A 24,731-nucleotide genomic window follows, 5' to 3' on the forward strand; every position below is an offset into this window, starting at 1 on the left:
ATATATGTGTTATGTATATGTTTGGGTGAATATACACTCTCTTGAGTGCAGGCAAGAGATTTTCATTTTTAATGTGGGCTGGTGTGCTCGCAGTAAAAAAATGACAATAAAATTATCTAATTTATTGTCAGTGTATAAGGGTTCATGAATTGGAATAGACATGGTAACAGGTCAGCCAACAGAGACTGTTTGGTGACCCAGACTGCTTGCAGCTGTGATTGTTGATTCTGTACTTCTGGATTCTGAGTTCTGTTTTGGGCTTCTTCTGTATGGTATTGTGTTATGGCCCAGCAGGATCCGGTTGAGCTGCTGATGGACTCGGATAGCGAGGAACCATATGAGTCTGCCCTGGACGATGTGGAGGACCCTGTGCAGGGTTCAGACTCAGAGCAGGGACCAGAGAGTCTGGTTGGCCACCAGGAGGTGCCTGAGGCATGGAACAGTGGGGAGGATCAAAGGCAGTTTGTCCCTGATGCTAGATTGAGAAGGGCTGAGAAACGGAAGCAGTAACTCCATAGGCAGACTCACAGAAGCACAGGTGGTTGTGGATTGGCTCCTCTCAAGAGAGATTATAGGTGAGGTGTTGGGAGTGGACATTTGCAAGAAACAATCATTTGAATTAGTAGTTAAGAAAATCTATCTGTGTATTCTAGCCATGTCTGTTCATATGGACTATCTGCGTTGCTTCATTTGAACTATCTGGGTTGCTGCAGAGCAACTCTATTGAACATGAGTTGCCTGGGCCCTCAGCCAAATGATTCGTTATCTCAGAAATTAAACAGTGGCAAACAGCCAAGCCACTGGCTGAGATATTGTAATCTGTTTTGTCACCAAGAAAATTAGGAATGAAATGTTGCAAGCAACCTATAAAAACAAACTGCAAGTGGCAGGTCAAGATGTGATAGTATTGAAGGAAATCCCCCCCAAAATGTTGAGATCTAGAAAGGACTATGCATTTCTAGTGGATGAACTTAGAAAGCGCCATATTCAATACAGATGCGGGACCCCAGCCGGATTGGTGGTGAACTACCTGGGAGAAAGACATCGTCTCAACTCTGTCTGGAAGGCAAAAGAGTTTTATAGCATAGTATCAAAGACCAGACGAAGGTGGGATTTATTATTAGCTTGCTCTCAGGCACAGCAGCGCGGTGGGCTACTCCTTTGCTGTCTCAGCCGAGCTCCCTGCTGGACGACTTCCAGGGCTTTTGTACTCATATTTGGCTGACGTTTGAGGATCCCATCAAGGGAGAAACAGCCACCAGACTCCTGAAAGAGTTGCACCAAGGGCGTGGTTCTTTACTGGAATACGTTAGCGAGTTCCGGCTGCTCAGTCAGGACTCTGAGTGGAATGAGCCAGCCCTTATGGATGCTTTTCAGGATGGCCTGTCAGATGACCTGCAGGACGAGCTGGTGAGAGTGGACAGGCCTCCAACGTTTGACGCGTTGGTTCATTTATGCCTCCAGATTGACGGTGGGCTGCAGAGGTGGAGGCCTCCCCGAGCATCCCGGGAGGTTATGAGAGTGCCAGTTCCATGCGAGACTACTGTCCCACGGGAGGAGCCAATGGAGTTGGATGCAGCCAGACCCCGCTTGTCACGCATGGAGATGGATAGACAGCATGCAGGAGGGTTGTGTTTTTACTGTGGGGACCAGGGACATCTGGCTACGGTTTGCCCTAAGAAGGGAGGTAGAGGGGCTGCACGATCTACGGCCTCCCCTCAACGACGGACCTCCGTCTCGGGAAATGGGGAAAGCCCGATCTGAGGGAGACTTTGGGTCGGGCACAGGCCGGAACAGAGGTGGAGGGGCCTCCACGGCATCTGATTCTAGCAGCGCACATTCTCTTGTCGGGTAGTCCGCAGGGAATTCCAGCCCATGTGTTGGTCGATTCCGGGACTACCACAAACTTTATGGATGCACCGTTTGCCACGAAATATCACGTCCCTCTGTGCCTGGTAGACCCTCCGATGCGAGTGGAGACCATTGAGGGTCGGGTGTTTCTGTCTGGGCCCATCAAGAACGCCATGCAGCCTTTGTGCCTGATCCTCGGGGAGCATGAGGAGGCCATCCAATTTTACGTGGCTTCGGGTCTGCATTTCCCCGTAGTGTTGGGCTTGGCTTGGCTGCGAGCGCACGACCCCCAGATCCACTGGTCGCAGAACAGGATCTCGTTCCCGTCCTTGCAATGCGTCGACCACACCCATCATGTTTGCGCGGCTCAGGTGCCCAGTTCGGCCGAGGTGACAGTGCCGCCGGATTTAACGGAGTTTGTGGACGTTTTTAGCGAACAGGAGGCAGATCAACTGCCACCACACCGGCCTTACGACTGTCCCATTGACCTGGTACCTGATGCAAAACTCCCGACGGGCCGCTTATACTCCATGTCTGAACTGGAGTTAGACGCATTGTGGGACTTTATTGACAAGAACCTTGCCTGGGGTTTTATCCGGCCTTCGTCTTCGCCCTTGTCTGCCCGGGTGTTTTTCGTCAAAAAGAAGACTGGGGATCTAAGACTTTGTTGCGATTACCGGCGCTTGAACGCCATCACGATCCGTAATCGCTATCCGTTGCCTCTGATTCCCGAGTTGTTGGAGCGGCTCCGGGAGGCCACGGTGTTTACAAAACTGGACTTGCATGGGGCTTACAATCTGGTCCGAGTCAGGGCGGGGGACGAATGGAAGACAGCCTTTGGCACCCGATAAGGACATTTTGAGTACACAGTCATGCCGTTCGGGTTGACCAATGCCCCAGCTGTCTTCCAACATTTTATGAATGATATCTTTCGGGACCTTTTGGATCAGTTTGTCGTCATCTACCTGGACGACATCTTGATCTACTCCACGTCTCGGAAGGATCATCAACAGCACTTGCGTCAGGTCTTGCAGCGACTTTGAGAGCATCGCTTATTTGCCAAGCTAGAGAAGTGTCAGTTCTGGCAGACCACCATCGAGTTCCTGGGGCACCGTATATCCCCTGAAGGAATTGCGATGGAGCCAGGCAAGGTGGAGGCGTTACAAAGTTGGCAATCTCCTCGGCGGATGAAAGACGTTCAGAGACTCCTCGGGTTTGCCAACTATTACCGGTCCTTCATCCCCGGCTTTGCTTTCTTGACCGCGCCCCTCACTCGGCTCCTGCAAAAGAAAGTGCCGTTTCACTGGGGGTCCACGGAACAACAAGCGTTCGTGGCCTTGAAGCGCGCTTTTACAAAGGAGCCGATCTTGAAACACCCTGATCCCCATCGCCCCTTTGTAGTCGAGGCGGATGCGTCTGACATCGCGGTGGGGGCGGTGTTATTGCAGGCTCATGCCCCTGATGGCACCCTTTTCCGTTGCGCCTATTACTCTCGGAAACTCAATCCTTCCAAGCGCAATTATACCATCTGGGAGAAGGAGTTGCTGGCTATCAAGGCGGCGTTCGAAGCCTGGCGACATCACCTGGAGGGGGCCAGGCATCAGGTCGAAGTCCGGACAGACCATCGGAATTTGGAGTTTTTGACAACAGCGCGGAAGCTGAATCAACGCCAGATCCGGTGGTCTCTGTTTTTTGCCCGGTTCCATTTCAAGTTCACATATATCCCCAGTGCCTTGAACCAGAGGACAGATGCCCTGTCTAGAAAGCCGGAGTACTCAGACCCTGCTGATTCACTTTCCCCCCGGATGGTCCTACCCGTCGAGTCCTTTGCTGCAATCCAGGAACCCGTGGATTTACCGTCGTTGATACGGGATGCGCAGCGGAACGACGAGTGGGTGGAACAACGGCGGGCAGAGGTAGGGCCGACATCCCAGTGGACCTTTGACGAGGACCTTTTGAGGTATCGGGATCGGCTCTACGTGCCTGCAGGACCGCTCCGTGGATTGGTTCTCTCCCAGTGTCATGACACTCCAGCAGCGGGACATTTCGGCCTGTTCAAACCTGGTTTCCCGTACATTTTGGTGGCCTTGCCTGCGACACGACGTGCAGACTTACGTCACGTCGTGTGTGCAGTGTCGACAGGCCAAATCAGCGACGGGAGCTCCTCCAGGCTTGCTACAGCCATTGCCGACCCCGGACAGACCCTGGGGAGCTGTGTCCATGGACTTCTTGATGGAACTGCCTCCGTCATCCGGTTTCACTACGGTCCTGGTGGTGGTGGACATGCTCACCAAGATGGCGCATTTCATCCCCTGCCGGAGATTGCCGACAGCCCGCGCCACCGCCCGCATGTTCATCCAGCACGTGTTCTGGCTGCACAGCCTACCTGCCCGGGTCATCTCCGATCGTGGTACACAATTCACGGCCCAGTTCTGGAAAGGGCTGATGGCTGCTCTTGACGTCCAAGTTTGTTTGTCCTTGGCGCACCATCCCGAAACCGATGGGGGGACGGAGAAGGTGATTGGGATTCTGAAACAATATCTGCGCTGCTTCATGTACCAGCAGCAGAACAATTGGGTGGAGTACCTTGCCGTGGCAGAGTTTGCGTTCAACAACTCGCAGCACTCCTCCACATGGACGACGCCTTTCATGGCGAACGTCGAGTACCAACCTCGTTTTTTCCCTCTCACCCCAGTGGACTCTCCAGTCCCAGCAGCGCAGGATTTCCTCTCTGAGCTTCAGGCGGTTCACCAGATGGTGCGCCGCTATTTGAATCAGGCGAAGGAGGATTACAAGCAAGTAGCGGACAGGTCTCGCCGTGCAGTGCCGGAATTGGTCGTGGGTGATCGCGTGTGGTTGTCCACACGGCATCTTCCATCCCACCGGCCTACGAGGAAGTTGGTCCACCGGTATCTTGGGCCGTTCCCTGTGGAGGCCATTATCAATCCAGTGGCTTATCGCCTGACCCTCCCGCGCTCGATGCGAGTACACCCAGTGTTCCATCGCTCGTTCCTGATCCCTGAACGGTCGGCTTGTCCTCTCCGACGTCCCTCTTCACCCCTGCCATCGTCGCGTGAGGTGCACACACCCCCATCTCACAGAGTGACCCGGATCCGTGACTCGAGATAGCTCAAGGGTCGGTTCCAGTATTTGGTTGACTGGGCGGACGAGGACTCGGATGAGGGAACCTGGACCGATGTGACGGCTGTGCATGCTCCAGCTTTGGTGCGGGCCTATCATGTACAATTTCCCTCACGACCGCATCCCGAACGTCAGGCCCAGGGGAAGGGCCTTGCTGTGAGGGATAGTGTTGTGGCCCAGCCATTGCTGTTGCCGTTGCCACCAGACTCTGAGAGTGAGGGTCCCTACGAGTCAGCTCCAGAGGAGATGGGGGACCCTGGACTGGATTCGGATGCTGAGCAGGGATCCGAGAGTCTTGTCGGCCACCAGGAGGCGCCTGAGGCATGGAGCAGTGGTGAGAGCCAGAGGAGGGGGGCTCCCGATGCCATGCCTTGGAGCAGCGGGGAAGAGTCACGTGACAGTGACTCAGGACTCAGTAGGGAGTTTCTGGACGCCCGTAACTGCCACGCCCATAAACGCAAGGAGCGTGGGCATAATTATAGGCAGTAAAGAGCTCTCAGCTGCTGTTTGGGAGGCGCCCTTTCCAGGTTATAAAAGGGTTGACTTTGCATACGCCCTTTGCAGCAGTCAACAGAAGACTTATGCCAGAAGCTCTAGTCTGGAATCCTGGCAAGCTGGATAGCTGCTTTTGTGTTCTGTTCCTGTGAGTTTTGTCTTGGTGGCTTGCTGCCATGGAACCTCTTGTCTGTTTGTGCAATAAACCTTGTTCCCTTGTACTGTTCTGGAGTGTGTGTTCTGTGTGGGCAACGGAGGAAGGGGGGTCAGAACAATTTAATATATTCAGTTGAATATTATTTATTGACTAAATTTTTAAAGTTTCCCATGACCATCTCATGGGGACTCTGGGTGATGTACAAGCAAATATATAAATTGACTAAGGACTATTGCAGAAAAAAATACTGCTTTTTAAAATGTAAGTAGAATTACATTTCTTAATTAAAGCAAAAGAGACAAAAAGTTCTAAACAGAAACAGAAAGTTGAAGACAAAAAATAGTAAAAAGCAAAGGAAATAAGTGGTCTTAAATTAAGAAAAAACACTTTGCTTTTCATGATTTCCCTATTATTCTTCCCTATCAGAATCTACATTTCATGAGATTATAGATCATTTCCATTTATCTTCTAAATAACACATGAAATCTATACAGTATTGAATTCTATTGTTAAATTTTGCCTCTGTCAAACTGAAGACATTTCAAGGCTGAGAAAATGAGATAGATGATAGATAGATAGATAGATAGATAGATAGATAGATAGATAGATGGATGGATGGATGGATGGATGGATGGATGGATGGATGGATGGATGGATGGTTGGATGGATGGATAGGTGGATGGATAGGTGGATAGATTTTACATGATAAATGTAGCTAGCTAGATATAGATATATAGGTACATTTTATAACTGATACATATGTTGTAATATAGGTAATGTATATATTGTCATATCAGCGTAATACAGCACAGGTCTTGTAAGGCATGGGAGAGGAGGTAAATCCAACAACAGGGGTCAGGTCCAGGTCATCTTTAGATGTTCCTGGGGGTGGCTGGAAGGTAAATTTCTGCAAGAGGCTCGTAAAGAAGAGGAAGAGCTCCATTTTGGCAAGGGTCTCACCTGCACACATTCTTCGACCTAGAAGAAAGCAGAAATGACAAAAACAATGCTGGTTTATTGTTTTTTTAAAACTATTTCACAGGTTTTCTCAATGTCCTATGGCTATGGAAAGATCAGCACACAGGTACACAATGACAGATCAAAGATATTGATAGAAGTAAAATGCTTTAAAGAAATGGAGACAATCTTCGACTTACAATGGTTTGTTCAGTGACTGTTCAAAGTTACAGCACTGAAAAAAGTGACTTGTGACCATTTTCACACTTATGACTGTTGTAGTATCCCCATGATTATGAGATCAAAATTTAGATGCTTATCAACATATTAATGATGTTTTCATCTGATCACCTTTTCTGACCTTCTAGTAAGCAAAGTCAACCGGGAGGTCAGATTCATTTAATAACCATGTTGTTATCTTAACTACTGCAATGATTCACTTAGCAACTATGGCAAGAAAGATTGTAAAATGGAGCAAAAGTCTCTTAAAACTGTCTTGCTTAGCAACATAAATTTTGGGTTCAATTGTGGTTGTAAACTGAGGACCTGCATTTTTCAAACCACTAAATAGCAGCATATTTCTGAATTTGAAGACAATGTCAAAAATATGGGAAATCAATGCCAACAAATGCAGCAATGCCCCTCTTTTAACTATGACAGAACTAGGTATCACATTTTATTGGTCCTGCAGAAGGAAAACAGGCATGGGCAATATCCTTAAGTTTGTGAATCCACGGGAAGACAATTAATATATTATGGAGCAAGGTGATATCTCAGATATATATTCCCAACAAAATATGTGTTGGGATGAGTGGGTTATTGTTCAATTGGACATAATCCAAAATAACTTTACATGGAAGATTTTAGGTCTCTCCAAGACAACCCTTCTGCTTATCTAATTCTCTTTGGGGAAAATTTAGTTCTTGGAATAGAGAAAACTTCAGAGAAAGTCTTCTTAAAAAGGATTCTATTAACTATCCTATTGTGGTATATTTGTCTATATTTTCATTCTGGTGCCATTACAGGTAATATTTGATATACAAAGGTCCATTTAGTAACCTTTTGAACTTACAATGGCACTATGAAAAAGTGAACATTTTTCACACTTACTACCATTGCAGGTTCTTCATGATCACATGATCAAAAGAGTCAAAAATGACACTGTGAGCTCAACATGGTCATCTGGGGGCAGCCTTCTCACAACCGCCAACTCACTGCTGCCATCTCTTTGCAGGACATCTAAACACCAAAATTTTGCTGCAGGGATAATTCGCTCCAGGTGCTGGATGGAAAGCTGGAGGGATGAGTGAGCAGGCTGTCCAAATGGGGAGAGGGGTAGCGATAGGTGGAGAGTAGAGTTAGAGGCAATGGAGTACAGGCAAAGGCAGAGGGTTGGGTGTCAAAATGAGAAGCCCCCACCGCCCTACAACTTTTTTTTTAAATGCCACATTGCTTAATGTTTGAGGGTGTCTTGCTCTGAAAATAAGGGCAGCTTTGGGAAGCAATGGGATGACATGTCAGCTAAAATGATTTGATTTGAGTTGTATTCAAATCCTTACCCATCAAACAGATGGCAAAGTTTGCAGCTACATTTAGCTGTGGTCTGAAGCATCACAGAAAGGGGGATGGGTGGACAGGCAGTTTGGAGTCCATACTGAAAAAAACCTCTCTTCCCAGCACTACTCTTCTCACAGGATTAGTATCGGCTTTGGGGGGAACTGTCAGGGCAGCCTCCATCAGTAACCAAGAAAGAAACCACTCACCTCCATTTTTCCAGAATTAAGAGTACTTTTACTGGTTATGAGTAGAAAGCAGCTAGCAAAGCAAGATCTGAGGCAAAAGCGTGCGTAATCATAGATATCAATATGTGACCAAACTCCCTGCCCCTAGTAACCCCAACCCCCAGTCCAATCCGCACACCCCTTAGTGTCATGTGGGCTGCAGCTTCAAAACCCATCATTAGGTTGGTTGGCCTTGGCGGCAATTCCACTATCTGCAGCATGCGCAGTAGATGGTGAGAAAAATCACTCCCTTCTTCATTCACTCCTGTGCTGAAGCTTCCCCTCCCAAATACCATATTATCTCCTGCCCTCCCTGTTTCAATGGCAGCCGAAAGCAAGCAGCAAAGCAGAGGCTAACATCCGGCCCTCCACCAGGAAAGGACATCACCCCTGGAAAAAAACGTAGAGAGAAAACAGGAACAAGACAGATTAGACATATGTATGGCAATATGAGTCAGGGCTTATCGGGATAGGTAGAGTAGAATTTCCGCAAAAATCTAGGAGCTCTAACATGGGACTTATCAACCCATTTAGCTTGAGATGGGGAAAAATGTTTCCAGGAGACCAGATACTGAACCTGATTTCTACGTCTCCTGGAATCCAAAATGTCTTTGATCTCAAAATGTTGCTCTCCTTCAATGAGAAGAGGGGCAGGAGGTGGCAGTATGGGTGCCCGAACAGAGGAGGTGTGCACTGATTTCAAAAGGTTAACATGAAACACAGGGTAAATACGGTTGAGATACTTTGGCAATTCCAACCTTACAGAAACAGGATTAATGATCTTCACAATAGGAAATGGACCAACATACTTAGGCCCCAATTTCTTTGATTTTTGGGTAGTCTGGAGAAATTTGGTAGACAGAAAAACCTGATCTCCAACCTTGTACTCCCTCTCTTTCGCCCTCTTCTTGTCAGCCTGTTTCTTGTGTGCTCAATGAGCAGCCTCCAACGTTTTTGGGCTATGGGCCAAACCTTTTGGAGCTGGTCACTCCACTCTGAGAGGGACAAGACTGTGGTTTTTCATGGGGCAATTCTGGGATTGGCACAAAGTCCTGCCCAAAGACAAGTCTAAATGGGGTGAAACCGGTGCTGCTGTGCACAGAGTTGTTATATGCTACTTCAGCATGTGGTAACAGTTCAGTCCAATTATCTTGCTGATAATTGATAAAACACCGGAGGTATTGCTCCAAAATAGAGTTAGTCCTTTCACAAGCTCCATTAATCTGAGGATGGTGGGCGGAGCTTAACCCCTGGGTGGACCAATCAACTTCAAAAACTCCTTCCAGAAGAGGGAGGTGAACTGTACCCCTCTGTCTGATATTATACACTCCAGCACTCCATGCAAACGGTATATATGTGTAATAAACAATTTAGCTAAGGACTTAGCTGAAGGGATCTTGGAACAAGGCACGAAATGAACTTGTTTAGAGAACAAGTCCGTGACTACCCAGACCACGGTATTTCCTTGACTCTCAGGTAATTCGACAATGAAATCCATTGATATTTCCTTCCACGGGGATTCAGGACGGGCTACACCTTGAAGCAGGCCTTGGGACTTCCCTGGAGGTTGCTTAGCAGCAGCACATACAGGGCAACTGGCCACATATGATTCAATGTCTTTTTTCAAAGAGGGCCACCAAAATTGTCTTTTGATGAGATGCAGAGTTTTCACAACCCCAAAATTCCCTGCCATGCGGGAATCATGAGCTCGTTGTAGCACCAAAGACTTCATGCTTGCAGGAACATACAATTTAGCTCCTATCCAAGCCAGTCCATCTTTCATGGTGCATTCATCTGAATGTTCCTTAAACCAGTAGTCGGACTCAAGGCTTTCCCTGAGTTTGCAGATGAGGTCTGTTGTGACCTCCAACTTAGGGTCACTTTGGCTTCTGGTAACCATTGGAGCAGCAAGACTTTTTGCTGGGATGACTGAAAGTACCATGCTCAACTTGGAACTGTTGTATTGTGGGAGTCTGGATAATGCATCCGCCATAAAGTTCTTCCCTCCAGGGATGTACTTTAGGGTGAAATTGAATCGGTTGAAATGTTGCGCCCAGCGCATTTGTTTAGGAGACAGCTTTCGAGGGGTCTTTAACACTTCCAAATTTTTGTGATCAGTCCACACCTCAAAAGGGTGTTTAGCTCCCTCAAGGAAATGTTGCCAGGTCACCAAAGCCCACCTGACTGCAAAAGCTTCCTTTTCCCATATAGCCCATCACCTCTCTGTCTCTGTCAGTTTTCGGGAGATGTAAGCGCAAGGCTGCAGGTGCCCGTCAGTGATTGCTTGAAGTAATACTGCTCCCACCGCCACATCACTAGCGTCAGCTTGAATGATAAATGGTGCATCCATGTCCGGGTGTTTCAAAATGGGTTCAGCTGCAAAGAGTCGCTTTAGTTTTTCGAATGCGGCCTGACATTCCATAGTCCATTTTAATGGTTTCCCCGGTTTGGGTTTGGCCTCTCCTTTTGACTTTAGGAGATTTGTAATGGGTAGCGCAATGCTGGCAAAGGATGGAATAAATTGACGATAAATATTCGCAAATCCCAAGAAACTCTGCAATTGTTTGCGGGTGCAGGGGGTCGTGGTGCCCATTTGGTAACGTCTTGGACTTTAGCTGGGCCCATCTCGATGCCATTGTGGGAGATGCAATAACCAAGGTAGTCAACTTTTTCCTGATGAAATTCACATTTAGACAATTTGGTGTAAAGCTCCGCTCCACGGAGTTTTTTGAGAACTGAATGCACCAATGTCACGTGTTCCTCACGTGTTTCCGTGTAAATAAGGATGTCATCAAGATAGACTATCACGCCTTTGTATAGGTGGTGATGCAAAACTTCATTTATTAGTTGCATGAAAACTGCTGGTGCCCCCTGTAGGCCAAAAGGGAGTACTCGGAATTGAAAACAACCAAGTGCACAGTTGAAAGCAGTTTTCCATTCATCTCCCTTCTTAATCCTGACTCTGTAATAAACCTCTCTTAAGTCCAATTTTGTGAAAATCCTCCCTTTACCCAAATGGGCCAACATGTCCTTCATCAGAGGGAGGGGGTAAACATTGTGTACAGACACCGCATTTAAGTTCTTATAATTCACACAGAGGTAAAGAGAGCCATCTTTTTTTTCTCTAAACAGCACTGGAGCAGCCACTTGGGGCCTGGCCGGTTCAATAAACCCCCTTCGTAATTTTTTATCAATAAATTTCCGTAATTCGTCCATTTCACGGGGGGTCATTGAATAGATTTGGGGTTTTGGAAGTTTCACCCCCGGGAGGATATCAATACTGCAATCTGTTGCGTGGTGAGAGGGTAACTTATCAGAGGATATCTCACTGAAAACATCCTTTAGGTACCAATATTCTTTTGGGATTTTCTCCTCCCCCTCAACTTCTTCTTGTCCTGTGGCTGCTAGGTTAGGTTTTGCGTTAATGGGCTTTGGAGTCCCCCCTCACCCTCAGGAGATGTTGCAGATCGGATGCGCAACCACCCTTTCCACCAATTGATGCGTGGGTTCCACTTCCATAACCAAGGTTATCCTAGTATGAGAGGCCGATCCATTCCTGGGCCGACAATAAAACTTATAGTTCTTGGTGAGTTCCCATCCACATGTCTATTGGCTCAAAATGGGCAGGGCTCCCCCCAGCTATTGAGCTGTCCAGCTGGCAAAAAGCAATGGGGACTTTTAAAGTTCTCAATTTCAGCCCCAGTTTTTCCACCACCTCAGGACTAACGATGCAACATGTGCATCCTGAATCTAAGAGGGCCAGCATTTTTTCTTGCGCTCCAGTAGAGGGCACTTTTAGTTCTACTGGGATAGTCATCAGGCCCGATCGGGGACTTACCAGACGTTCATCGTCAGATTCGGTTTCACTTTCTTCCGATGAGGAAGATGGTTCCCCTCCCTTAGGGTGGGATGGAACTGCGTAGTCGGCTCCACCCCTTTCATGGTGGTTCCCCTTCTTTTCTCGGGTTGTTTGTCTGGTTTTCTCTCTCCCCCAGTAGTAGGTTTTGGTCCCATCTTAGTGCGGGCAGTTTTCTGCGATGTGCCCCTCCTTCCCACAACGAAAACAGGTGATAACTGGGGGCTTGCTAGTAGACCAACTTTTCCCTCCTTTTGGAACTCTTTGGAGGGCCTTGGGGGGGGGGAAGTAGCCTTCTCTTTTTCACTGTCATCACGGTACTTGGTACTTGTCTCGGCCCAAATCAATTTCTACATCCACTGCCAATTCATACCAGTGCTGCAATGTGCGCCTCCCCCCCTGTTTACACAGTTCTGGTATATATCTTTGTTTAAACCATCTATGAAGCCATCCAAGAGGGCTTGTTCAGACCAACCCCTCATATAAACAGACAATTCACGAAATTCATGAGTATATTCAGCAACTGGCCTGTTTCCCTGGGTGAGGATTTTAAATTTAGTTCTGGCTTTTCGCTCTGTGAGAGGATCATCAAAGCGTTTCCTCAGGGCAGCCATAAACCAATTGTAATCTCTCAGTAGGGGGGAATTAGCATTATACAGAGCAACCATCCAAGCAGCCGCTCTATCTTCTAATGCCAGGGTAACAATTCTTACCTTGGCTTCTTCTGTAGGCAAATCCTTGCCAAACTGACGCATGTAATTCCACACTTGAACTAGAAAAAATCCTAAATCTTTTGCCTCCCCACCGAATTTCATTCCAAGTGGAGGAACCTTGGCCATCCGGCGTCTGCGGGGACTCCCTCTCCCTCTTGGGATAGTTATGGCGGCCGCTGCTACTGGGGTTGGGGCTCGTTCATCCTGCTCGTCACCACCATCCGCGGCCCCAGTCTCTCTGCAGTTCTCTCCTCTGTTTCTGGGAGAAGATCTTCTCTTCCAGGACCATTCTCACATAAACATCATCTCTCCCACGCCTCTTCGAAGAGTTTCATGGCCTGAGACATCATAAGGTTCTCCTCCTCAACTTCCTGCCACTCAGTGGCTGGTCACCTCTGTCTCCTTGTGGAGACCCCAAATACCATTTTATCCCCACTCCCCATTTCAATGGCAGCCGAAAGCAAGCAGGAAAGCAGAGGCTGACAGGAACATTTTGTGCTCTACCATATTGGTATGACCTATGAATAAAAGCTTAAGAAAATCTAATAAAAATGTTCGAGCTAAAAAGACCCAAAGTCTGTGTCTGTCTGAAGGCCCCAACCAGTCAGGAAGGCTGAAAGACAAGCTCATCCTGGACAGAGGCAGAGATGGTGATATTAAACACAGGAGGAATAATAGTAACTCATGCAGAGAATCGAGGATATCCACTGGCAGACTCGGGAATCAACATACAAGTCTGTCAAGCCTGGCCACACATGTTGTCCATGAGGCACAAACTTTGACAAAATAAGATCTCTTTTATCAGTTTTTTTTCAAACAAGGCATTAAGTGTTGCCTTTTACGGAACATAATCTATGACATCATAGAATCTTACCTGCAGAAAATGGCATGAATGCATCCCTCTTCACAAATTTTCCTTCAGAGTCAAGAAAATGTTCAGGGTAGAATTCATGTGGTTTCTCCCACTGGGATTCATCATGGAGCACAGACGTCAGCAAAGGAATGACATAGCTGCCCTATAAAAACAAAAGATAAAGAATGATATGAAAAGAAGTATGTCCAATTAATGCATGATTATAAAAATTAGTACATGGATTTTGTAAAGTGTTGTAAAGTGTTTATTGAGAAGTGAACAATGGTCCTGAAGCAATATTTTATATTCAAAATATATATATATATATATATATATATATATATATATATATATATATATATATATATATATATATATATATATACATATATATATATATATATATATGTATATATATATACACATACACACACACACACACACATACCATCTCTATTTTTGCACACAGCAAATGCACCTCAGTTTTAAACTTCACTTTTTTTTTTGCTTTTGACTTACATGTTTAATTAATTATCTGGTTGTATACAGATTTATTTTACAAACACACCCCTTGCTAGACTCTAAATATAATTTTTTAAAACCTCTTTTTACTGCTTTGCTTTGGAGTTACGAAACAGTTCTGCTTTTGCTTCATGGAAACCAATGGCTCAAAAACTTTCTCTTTAGTAGTGAAATGTTTTGATTTATATTTGCATCATATTTCTACTGCAAGGATTTTGCATTTTACTAGTTGCTATCTGATATTTTTTTTGTATATATCTTTAATCTTTCTTGTTCTTTCAAAAAAAATTGAAATTTTCACTTTTGTTTCTATTTACTCTCTATTCTATTCTCTCTATAATATTATCTTAATTTTTCTCATGGTCATTTTTTAATGGAACATCTACTTCTTTTGTCCTTGAGAGGAATTGCCTATGTTTTGTTGTCAAAGTCCAAGTATAAACAAAATGTGGATTATATTAAAAATGAAAACAACAAAGAGAAGGAGCTTTGTTTGAGAATTGTAGGCTCTTTGGAGAAGGCTAAAAGGGACGTGAATTTAAAAGGCTGACAGATGGCAATATGGATCAGCGATGAACTGGACTTTATTTAAAAAATGAGGGAGATTGTGGATTAGATATATTATATTCAATCAAAAGACAACTGTTAAGAGATGTTGTGGTTCAACTTGTACAAAACCCTTCTGAACAGCAAGTTCTATGGGAATATTCACAACAGAGATCTATGATTTCAGGGAATGAGATGCACTAGTTTGTGTAAATCTCAGATAATTTTAAGGAAAAAAATATTATTGAAAATCAACATTTGATCCTGGACAGAACAGAGTGTGCAGTGTTTTATGGTAGATTCAAAGTTTTTATGAACTTTCTGTGTGTAAAATACAATAATAGATTGTTAACAGAGGGCTTAGAAGTTAGTTTTGTCCAATGGCTTACCTGTTAATTTTTTTTTACAGTAAATAGATATGTCTAATTATTTGAGGAAATCAAACTTTAGAAATTTATAAATTGTAGACCTGTTTTGCAAGGGGGAAACTCTTATTGTTAAAATATATTTATCAATATTCAACTGGGGGACAATTTATGTGTGTTTGTTTTTTCAATGCTCATTTTTTCTCTTTTTTAGTTTTGCTTACAGAGGAACCGAGAGGGATGAAATGACTTGAATAAACATCTAGAGCACCAGTAGTAGAATTCAAGGGATGAACTTAATTGAACACAGGTAAGAGCTGCTATCAAGGCCTACCTCATGGCAGTTTGGGTGGCAAAGGGTAAGTACTTCTCCATACTAATTGAGTCTGCAGATAATTTGACCAGCTTTATTTAATCACCTCTTTAAGGTGAACCTCCTGGGGAAGGAGCATACTGAGGTCGACCTGAAGAGGTGTATTAACAAATTTGTTGATTTTTTTAAACTGGACTTCATTCCCAGTTAGATGCTGGCACAGTTGCTGGTCTGGTAGAAGCCCCTAAGGCAGGTTCTTGCCTTGTTATCTGGGAATGGTTGCTCTGTTGCTCCTGGGGAAGTGGACAGAATCCTGTAGAGTATGTGCACAAGCACCTGTGTTTTAGACCCATGGCCCTCCTGGCTTGTGAAAGCTTCCTGGGAGGTGACATACAGGTGGATTCTGGTGGTGATTAATGCTTCCCTAGAGAAGGGGAGGGTCATGCCCCAGCACATTAAGGAGGCTGTAAGAAGTCATCACTAGATTCCCACATTGGATAATTTCCAACCTGTGCCCAATCTTCCCTTTTTGGGAAAGGTGGTTGAGCAGCAGCTCCATAAGTTTCTGGGTGAAACATATTATCTAGATTCTTACCATTCAGGATTTAGGCCTGGATATGGGAAAGAAACAGCATTGATTGCACTTTTTGATGATTTTTGGATGGAGCAGGATGGGGGTAGTGCACCAATTCTTGCTCTACTTGACTTCTTAGTGGTCTTCGATACCATCAACCATGGTATCCTTCTGAAGCAGTTTTGAAGAAGTGTGGGGGGCTCTGTGCTATCCTGGTTCACTTCCTTCCTCTGTGGCTGCTCTCAGTTGGCGTTAATAGGAAGTGAGAGTTTCAGCCCTCATTCACTGCTTGTGGGGTCCTGTGGACTCAGTAATTTCTCTGCTTCTGCTTAACTTCTACATGAAGCCATTGGGTGAGATCACCTGTCACTGTGGACTGAGAGATCCTTAATATGCTGATGATACTCATCTGAATGTCTCAGCCCGTGGTGAGTTAAGTGATTTCATGACCTCCCTCTCACAATGGCTTGAGCCTCTGAGGGCCTGGATGGGGAGCATTAGGTTAAAACTGAAACTTGGCAAGACAGAGTGACTCTGGATTTGGGATTCTTTGTTCCATGGAAAATTGCCACTTTTGGTCTTGCATGAGGTGGCAGTGCCATATACAGATCCAGTGATAATCTGGGGGTTACTCTGGGAGTTGACTCATGACTCCTGCTTGAAAAGCAAGCAACAGTCATGGCCAGGAGGACTTTTGCACATCTGCAGATTGTGCACCATTTATGCCGCTTCCTAGACCAACAATTCCTCTCATGGTCACTCATGCCCTAGTCACCTCCTGTCTTGACTATTACCGGTATATCTGGAAGCTCCTGTTGGTCCAAAATGCAGTGGGCCATGTGGTTTTGAGCTTATCTCAGTGTGCACATGTGTTACCTCTGCTATGGGAGCTGCATTGGTTGCTGATTTGCTTGGGACCAGGTTATCTGAGGGATCATCTCTTGCTGATTACATCCACCCGATCCACTAGAATGGGGAGGCAAGGAATGTTGTGAGTTCCCTCTCCTAAGGAGTTACATCTGGAAGTACCCAGAAGAATGGCCTTATCTGCAGTGGCCCCCTCCCTCTGGAACATCATCCCTGCAGAAATTAGACTGGCCACCAGTTTGGCAATCTTTCAGAAGTGCATGAAAACTTGGTTTCGCCAGCGGGCCTGAGGAACACAGAGTGCGAGGGAGCCCATCAAATGCCTTATTTAATTGTGTGCTGTTGCTGGAGTGGGGTCATTGCTTTTATTTTATTTTTATTTTTTTCTATGTTTTTATTTTTATTGATTGTAAATTGCCTAGAGTTACCGCAAGTGAATAGGCAGCTATATACATTTTCTAAATAAAAATGAAATAAAAAATAAGTTGAGTTTTATTATATTGAAACACTTTTCCTTACACTTATGGAATCAAATTTCAGGCCCCAAAACCAATATTCAAGGCTTACAGAAGACAAGGAGGGGGTAGAAAGCAGTAGACTAAGAGAGGGAGAAATGAAAGAGTGAAACAAGGGAAGAAAATGTCTCTTGTATATCAAGCTGTAGGGCAGTTTGGGATTGCCAGATGCCAAAGAAAATCATCTCCCATTGGCATGTAGAGAGGGATCTATGGAAATTGTTCTAATAATATAACAGTCTCCGGCTTTATAACTTGATTTAGCCAATTTCATTTATTTAAGGTCTGCTTTTTTCTACCATGTTGTACACAAAAGCCAAGCACCTACTTTATATAATGCATTGATTTTAGACTGATCACCTTGGGAATGAAGAAGCCTTTGAAAGTTATATCCATGGTGGTTGAATGTGGTAAATTGGATGGAACAATATCACCAAACCTTTGAATTTCATGAATTACAGCATCCGTGTAAGGCATTTTGGCTCGGTGGTCTGTCCTTGGCGGGATATCACCAATCTCTTTTGCAATTTCTTCTTGAACCTTTCCTAGGAAAACAAAATGATCAAGATGATTCATTTTAAATCTGAATGAAAACAATAGGCACTGCCTGTAATCCTTGGATTAAGGCCCTTCAGACAGTCACTCATGAATTATTTACAAATGGACTACTATAGTCTGCTGTACATTTGGAAGTCTTGCAGGCCACTCAGTCATTATACCCAGCCAGGAATTTGGCAAAATAGATAGTGATTTGCACTCCTTGTTATTTCCATGTAAACCCTGTGGACCAATTTAGTAGGATTCTGAATGCAAATCAAATGCTGGTGAGATTGCCCAAGTGTATCCATCAATTAATGGCATCTAGGGGGACTCAGGAAGCATGCCTTCTTTAAACTGATGCCTGCCCTCTGGAAAGGTACCACCCAGATCCAGATTGCTGGCACTCTGGTGTTATTGCTGTCACTTTGAAGTAAATATATAAACTGGATAAAACCAGGTGTCAGCGTTCCAAATATCATCCAAAACTAAATCAGAGTTCAAGGCAAATCTCTTCAAAAAGTTCCCATTTATTAATAGAGTTGGTACACCTGTTGCAAACCCAAATCTGAACTTCCTGGGGTTTCCACCCAGTTGAAAGTTCATGAACTTGCCCCCACACCCACAAGTTCATCACATGGTCCATTCTTCCTCTGCCACGCTGGCATCTCCACTCATCTAGTTCTGGTCAGGTGCTGAGGTGTGTAGACAAAAGATGACCTTGGGCTTCTAGAAAGGAATGTTCTATTTTGACAACAACACATTCTACAATTCTACTCCTTTTTTTTCCAAAATTTTTTATTGGTTTTTACACATATATGGGGAAAGGTAAATGGGTATACAAAAATTTTTGGCAGCTCCCACACTGGTGTTAGTAACCCATCCAGAACTCACAGTTTTTACAATCTTAAAAACAAAATGCAAAAGATAAGCAGAAAACAAGATCTTATTCTGTAATGCTAACCATGTGTTCATTCATTTTCCTTTGTCACTTTCTAGAGTATCACCAATTGCTGTTTATTTCAAATATTTTTATTTTTGCGATCTGAGCCTTTTCGATATTGCTTCTTCCTCCTTGTCTCCAGAGGAGCCTTCAGCCCCCCTCCTTCTTTTCCTGCACCATGCTGCCCCTCCCTCCACCTTCACTATGTTCGTCCTCTAGGAGGAGAGAATTTTTTTTGACGAAGGCTTCCGCCTCCTGCCCTGTATTGATTCTAATCCTATTTCCTTCCCAAAAGATCAACATTCCTTCAGGCAATAACCATTTAAACCAGACTCCTTTATTATATAATTTCTTTGCTAAGGAGGAATACTTCCTCCTTCTCTCTCTTATCTTTTTTGGAATCTGCTTAAGAATGGTGATTCCTTCATCTTTATATTTCAATGGTCTCTCCCTTTCGGTCCCAAGTACCTCATCCCTTGTGGTCCTCCTGAGAAATTTAACATGTATCTCCCTTGGAGCATTATAACTTCTAGCATATGCTGAGTTTATCCTATAGACTAGATCCATAACCCACAACAGCTTATTTTTCTCTCTCTTAATATAGTCTGCTAATATTGTACTCATAATATCCTTAAGGTCTTCATTTTCTGTCTCTGGTAGGTTCTGGAATCTAAGAAAAAAGGACATTCTATTTCAAATTCTATTTTTGGCAAAAAGTTTTCCAAGTCTACATTTCCCTTCCGGATTGTTTTGATTTCTTCCCCCAGTCCAGCCGCTCCCTCCTCTAACACCAAAATCTTTTGTTTATTTTCTACAATATGAAGTTTAACATCTCTGAGTTCTTCTTTTAGCTCTGACATTTCTTTTTTAAAGTCATTCTGCCCCCTCATCAGTTCTTGAAACATTTGAGTAACAGATAGTTCTTTTGATCCCTCTCCCACCCCCTCCTGCTGTAGCAACGATGTGATCTTTGTCTGTTGCATACTGGGACTGGAGGAGGCAGATGTGGGGGCTGAGAGTGACTTGCCCGTCGGAGGCTTCTTTGGCCCCATTTTTTTAAAGTTCAGAGATGTCAGTTTTTTTCCAAGGAAATGGCGTCCGAGGATTGCGCAGCTGTGCCAGTCTCCAAATTACAATATAAAGCCGAAAGCGGCCGTTCACAGTTCACAGTTCCAAGGCACCGAGCAAACCAAATGTAGAGTATCTAATAAGCAAAGTTCAGTAGAACCACATTTCGGGAAGGGGTCTTGGTTTCCCTCAGAGGGATTAGTAAGGCTGAAGGTGGTTTCGAAGGGCAGGCTTCATTTATGATTAAACAAACAAAGAAGGGCAGGCACCATCTTAGCTCCTCTTTCCACTGGGAGAAAGAAAACAGAAATCTCCATCCAGGTTTTTTTTTAAAAACAAAATTTTATTGGTTTTTTTAAAAGATTTACAGGGAAAAAGGTAATGGAAAGGTTACAAATTTTGGCAGTTGCGATGTGCGGTAGGTGTCCCCTCCCTCCATACTCGTAGTATACATTTACACAAAGTTCATTAATAAGTAGTAACATATAGTCAGCATATGAATTCAATTAATAATTTCGATCAGTTTATGTCAGGTGGATTTTCTTGTTCATTTTTGTGATCTGAGCTTTCTCGGTGTTGCCCCATTTCCCCCCGCCGACAGAGCTCCGGCCCCTCCCATGTCCTGCATGTCTGTTGTAGGATCATCTGGTTTTTCTAGGAGTGCTTTATTTTTTTCCATAAAGGCCTGCGCCTCTATGGGTGTATTAATTCTAACTCTTGTCTCCTCCCAGAATATTAGCATAACTTCAGGCATCAGTCATCTGAACCACACCCCCTTCTGGTATAATTTATTCGCTAATTGCGAAAAACTTTTTCTTTTTTCTCTCACTTTCTTGGGGATCTGTTTCAGAATGGTTATTTCCCTATCTTGGTATGTCAAAGCTTGCCCCCTTTGTGCACTCAGAATTTCATCTCTTGTGCTTTTTCTGAGAAATTTAATGTGTACCTCCCTGGGTATGTTATGTGTTCTAGCATAAGCTGAGTTCACTCTATAAACCAAATCTATTTCCCACCCCATCTGTTGTTTCTCTTTCTGGATGTATTCAGCCAAAATACTTGTCATAATGTCCCTTATATTTTCGTCATCTGCCTCCAACACATTTTGAAATCTAAGATAAAAGGACATTCTCTCAAATTCTATTTTCATCTGTTGGGTATCAAGTTCTTTGTTCCCCTTCTGCACCCCTTCCATCCCCTCCCTCATCTCAGCCATCCCCCTCTCCAAAAGATCCAGTCTCTGTGAGTTTTTGTTAATTTGGGCCTGGTTCTCTTTAATTTCTTCTTTCATCTCCTTTAGTTGTTTTTTTATTTCCTCTTCTCCCTGTAAAAGTTGCTGGAACATTTGTTGAAACTCCGTCTCTGTAGTTTTAGGTTGCATCAAAGCTGCTATCGTTGATTGTGTACTAGGACTAGATGTTGCAGATGTCGGGGCAGAGGCAGCAAAGCCAGGCTTTCCAGGGGGTGGTTTTTTAGGAGACATTGTTTGTAGAATAGAGAGTTCAGTCAGTACAGGGAGTGATCAGTCAGAGAGGTAGAACAGCCAGGAGAGTCCAGGAGACAGAAGGTCCAGGCAGTAGAGGATTTTTCTAATCACCCTGGCAATAGAGTAAAGTTTTTCACTCCAGGGAGTTCAAAAGGTAGCAATCAACAAGAGATTTGTATGAGTAGCACGGAGACAAAGACCGGAAGCCTGAAGTTTTAAAGGTGGAGTCAGGTTTCACAGTTCATAAAGACAACGGAAGTGTGCCATCTTGCCCTGCCAGCTTCGGGTTTAGAGACATAATAAAGTTTTCAAAGTTCCCAAAGTTTCCAGATCATCATTATATTATGGAGTTAAATCCGAAAATTCACTTTTAGTAAGGGTGTGGCATCATTGGTTGGCTCTCCCCCTCCTCCTTCCCCTGGGGCTGAGAGCAAAATTGTTTCAAGCTGCCTGTCCGAGGGGGGGAGGAAATCCCCCTCCCCCCAGCCGCGCCTCTCCAAGTCAAGCCAAAAGGAGGAAATTTAAACTGCTGACATTTTCTCCAACTCAGTAAAGGGAATGGAAGGGAGTTTTCGCCTCACTGCACCGCAGCCGCGTCCTTCTGTTCGCTTATTCTCCGCACAGCCTCACAGCGAAGACGCCGAAGCGTCTCCACATCATGCTCCCCAGTGCCTGGAGCGAGGCGGGGGGCCCCCCACCAGCCGCCGCCGATCCCGGGGATCCCCCGCGGTGCCGCCCCTCCGGCAGGAGCCTCTACGGGGCGTCCTGTGCCCCCCAAGGAGTGGGGAGCCCACCGGGAAAGCGCGGGGTGAGCAAGGCTTGCCCATCGCCGTCAGCCGCCAGAACCGGAAGTGCCATCCAGGTTTTTAAAGGAAACAGGCTCCACAGTCATTCCTGGCAATCGTGATAAAGATCTTTCACCGTTGGCTAACTCAAGTGACAGCTCAGCCTTTGTTGTCTCTCTTTTAAGGGAGATCGTTCAAATGCCGCTTATTCTGAGGGGGGGTTAGAAGAAAGAAACACTCCCCTCTAATCTCCATTCAAATAGGATGAACACAAAACTTACAAAAGTCTGCTGCTTTTCCTTTGATCAATCAGAGGATTCAGGATGGATCCCCCAACACCAGGATCCTGCCGCACCTCTCCAAATACATTCTCTCCTCCGGGTCCATTTGGCAAAGAGCGGGCAGCGCAGTGCTGTCCCTCGCCCCCCCTCCGCTCCCCAGCCCCTAGGCGAAGCTGAAAAACACCCCCGCCAGCTGCTGCCTTTCGGGGGGCTTCAGCAAGCTGCACTTCAGCAGGGAAACCCCTTCAGGGCCTTCTGTGCTGCTTACGGAGCCAGCTGGGGAGATGAGCGGCAGACAACACGTCCATCGCCTTCAGGAACCGCAGCACTTCTCCTACAATTCTACTCCTTACTATTCCCCCTCCCAATCCCAACTAATGAAACAGCATAATAAAGAAATAGACAGACAATGTCTGGCAGGCCAAAGATTCTGAAAGGAACCACTGCAGGCCTGACAGGCAGCCTCTCTTCAAAAAGAAAACATTTCTTAAAAAGAGAATAACATAAAAGTTAGCATAACACATTTAACCACCCCGTTCCCCCCCCCCAGGGGGACCCTTTGGCTTATTGGGAAACTTCTCATGGAATTGTTTCACTAACGTATCTGCTTTTAGGTCCCCAATGTTTCACCCAAGTAGCTTTGGACAAAGGGTAACCCTTCCAATGTACTAAATACTGTAAGAGACCCCTATAAAGTCTGGATTCTAATATTTTTTTCACCTCATAATGGGTTTCCCCTTCTACCACTACCAGAGGAGGGGGAGCTTGGGTGGATGGTCTTATGCTGGACCCAATTACTGCTTTCAACAAAGTACAACGAAATACTGGGTAATTTTTTCCAAGAATTCTGGGTAGATTGAGTCGAACTATCTCTGGATTAATTATCTTCTCTACTGGAATGGACCTAGAAATTTTTGGCCCAATGTCTTACTAGGAATTCTTAATCTTATGTATTTGGTAGATACAAAAACTTTGTCCCCCCCACGAAAGTGGGGTTGGAGCAAACGGTGTTTATCAGCTTGCTTCTTGTAGGTTTCTGCCACATCTGCTAGAACCTTCTTCGTATTTTCCCATCCTTTATTTAGTGTGTCCATCCATTCATTCAGAGACATGATGGAGGGAGGTTCTCTAGGCAGCTCAGGCATGGGAACACATTCCATGCCACTGGTAATCTGGAAAGGAGTTAATCCCGTGCTGCTGTGGACTGCATTGTTGTATGCCACTTCGGTGAAGGGTAGCAAGTCCAACCAGTTGTCTTGCTGATAGTCCACATGACACCGGATGTATTGTTACACCATCGCATTGGCCCTCTTCGCTGTGCCATTCATGCTGGGATGAAACGCTGAGCTGAGTCCTTATGTGGACCCAATCATCTTTGCCCTTCTCTGCTATGCTCTTTTCTTCCTCCATCTTCACTGAATTTTTGTACTGCCCAGGGTTGGGTCAGAACTGGGATTCAGTACCCCTAACAACTTCCCAATTTGGGATAGCTGATGAAGTAATTTTAAGGGAGATTTGAGTTAATGTCAGCATTCCAAATATTATCCAAAACTAAATCAGAGTTCAAGGCAAATTGTTCACCTCAGATTGTGTTTCTCCTTCTATCACTACAGGAGGAGGGAAAGCTTGAGTGGATGCTCTTATGCTGGACACAATTACTGGCTTCAACAAGCTACAATGAATCTGAGAAGCTTAATAGTAGTAAATGTGAGAGGGATCTTGGAATCTTACTGGACAACCAGTTAAATATGAGCCAGTTGTGTATGGAGGCAGCCCCAAAAAGCCAATGCAATCCTAAATTGCATTAACAGGGGATACAATCAAGATCAAGTGAGGTACTAATGTCACTCTATAAAACCTTAGTAAGCCTGCACCTGGAGTACTACATCCAGTTTTGGTCACCACACTATAAAAAAGATGTTGAGACTCTAGAAAAAGTGCAGAGAAGAGCAACCAAGATGATTAGGAGACTGGAAGCTAAAACATACGATAAACAGTTGGAAAGGAGACATTTTCTGACAGTGAGAACAATCAACCAATGGAGCAGCTTGCTTTCAGAAGTTGTAGGAGCTTCATCACTGAAAACTCTCAAGAAGAGATTGAACTGCCATTTGTCAGAAATGGTGTA

The 24,731-nt window shown here is 44.9% G+C and overlaps 1 protein-coding gene across 2 annotated transcripts in view; it reads right to left on the bottom strand.

Annotated features, from left to right (window-relative positions):
• Window positions 1-5,841: 5,841 nt before the first annotated feature.
• LOC309386163 (cytochrome P450 2K1-like) overlaps window positions 5,842-24,731 on the bottom strand; it is a 93,880-nt gene continuing 74,990 nt past the window's right edge. For both annotated transcript variants that reach the window (XM_081941234.1, XM_081941233.1), the window contains exons 7-9: window positions 17,867-18,051; window positions 13,826-13,967; window positions 5,842-6,622 (exon numbers count right to left, since the gene is read on the bottom strand). In XM_081941234.1, coding sequence (XP_081797360.1) covers window positions 6,438-6,622; window positions 13,826-13,967; window positions 17,867-18,051 — 512 coding nt within the window. In that variant the 3' untranslated portion in view covers window positions 5,842-6,437. The remainder of the gene's footprint in view (window positions 6,623-13,825; window positions 13,968-17,866; window positions 18,052-24,731) is intronic.

The sequence above is a fragment of the Natrix helvetica genome (genome assembly GCF_964273705.1).
Source record: "Natrix helvetica genome assembly, chromosome: 2".
NCBI classification, from domain to species: domain Eukaryota; kingdom Metazoa; phylum Chordata; class Lepidosauria; order Squamata; family Natricidae; genus Natrix; species Natrix helvetica.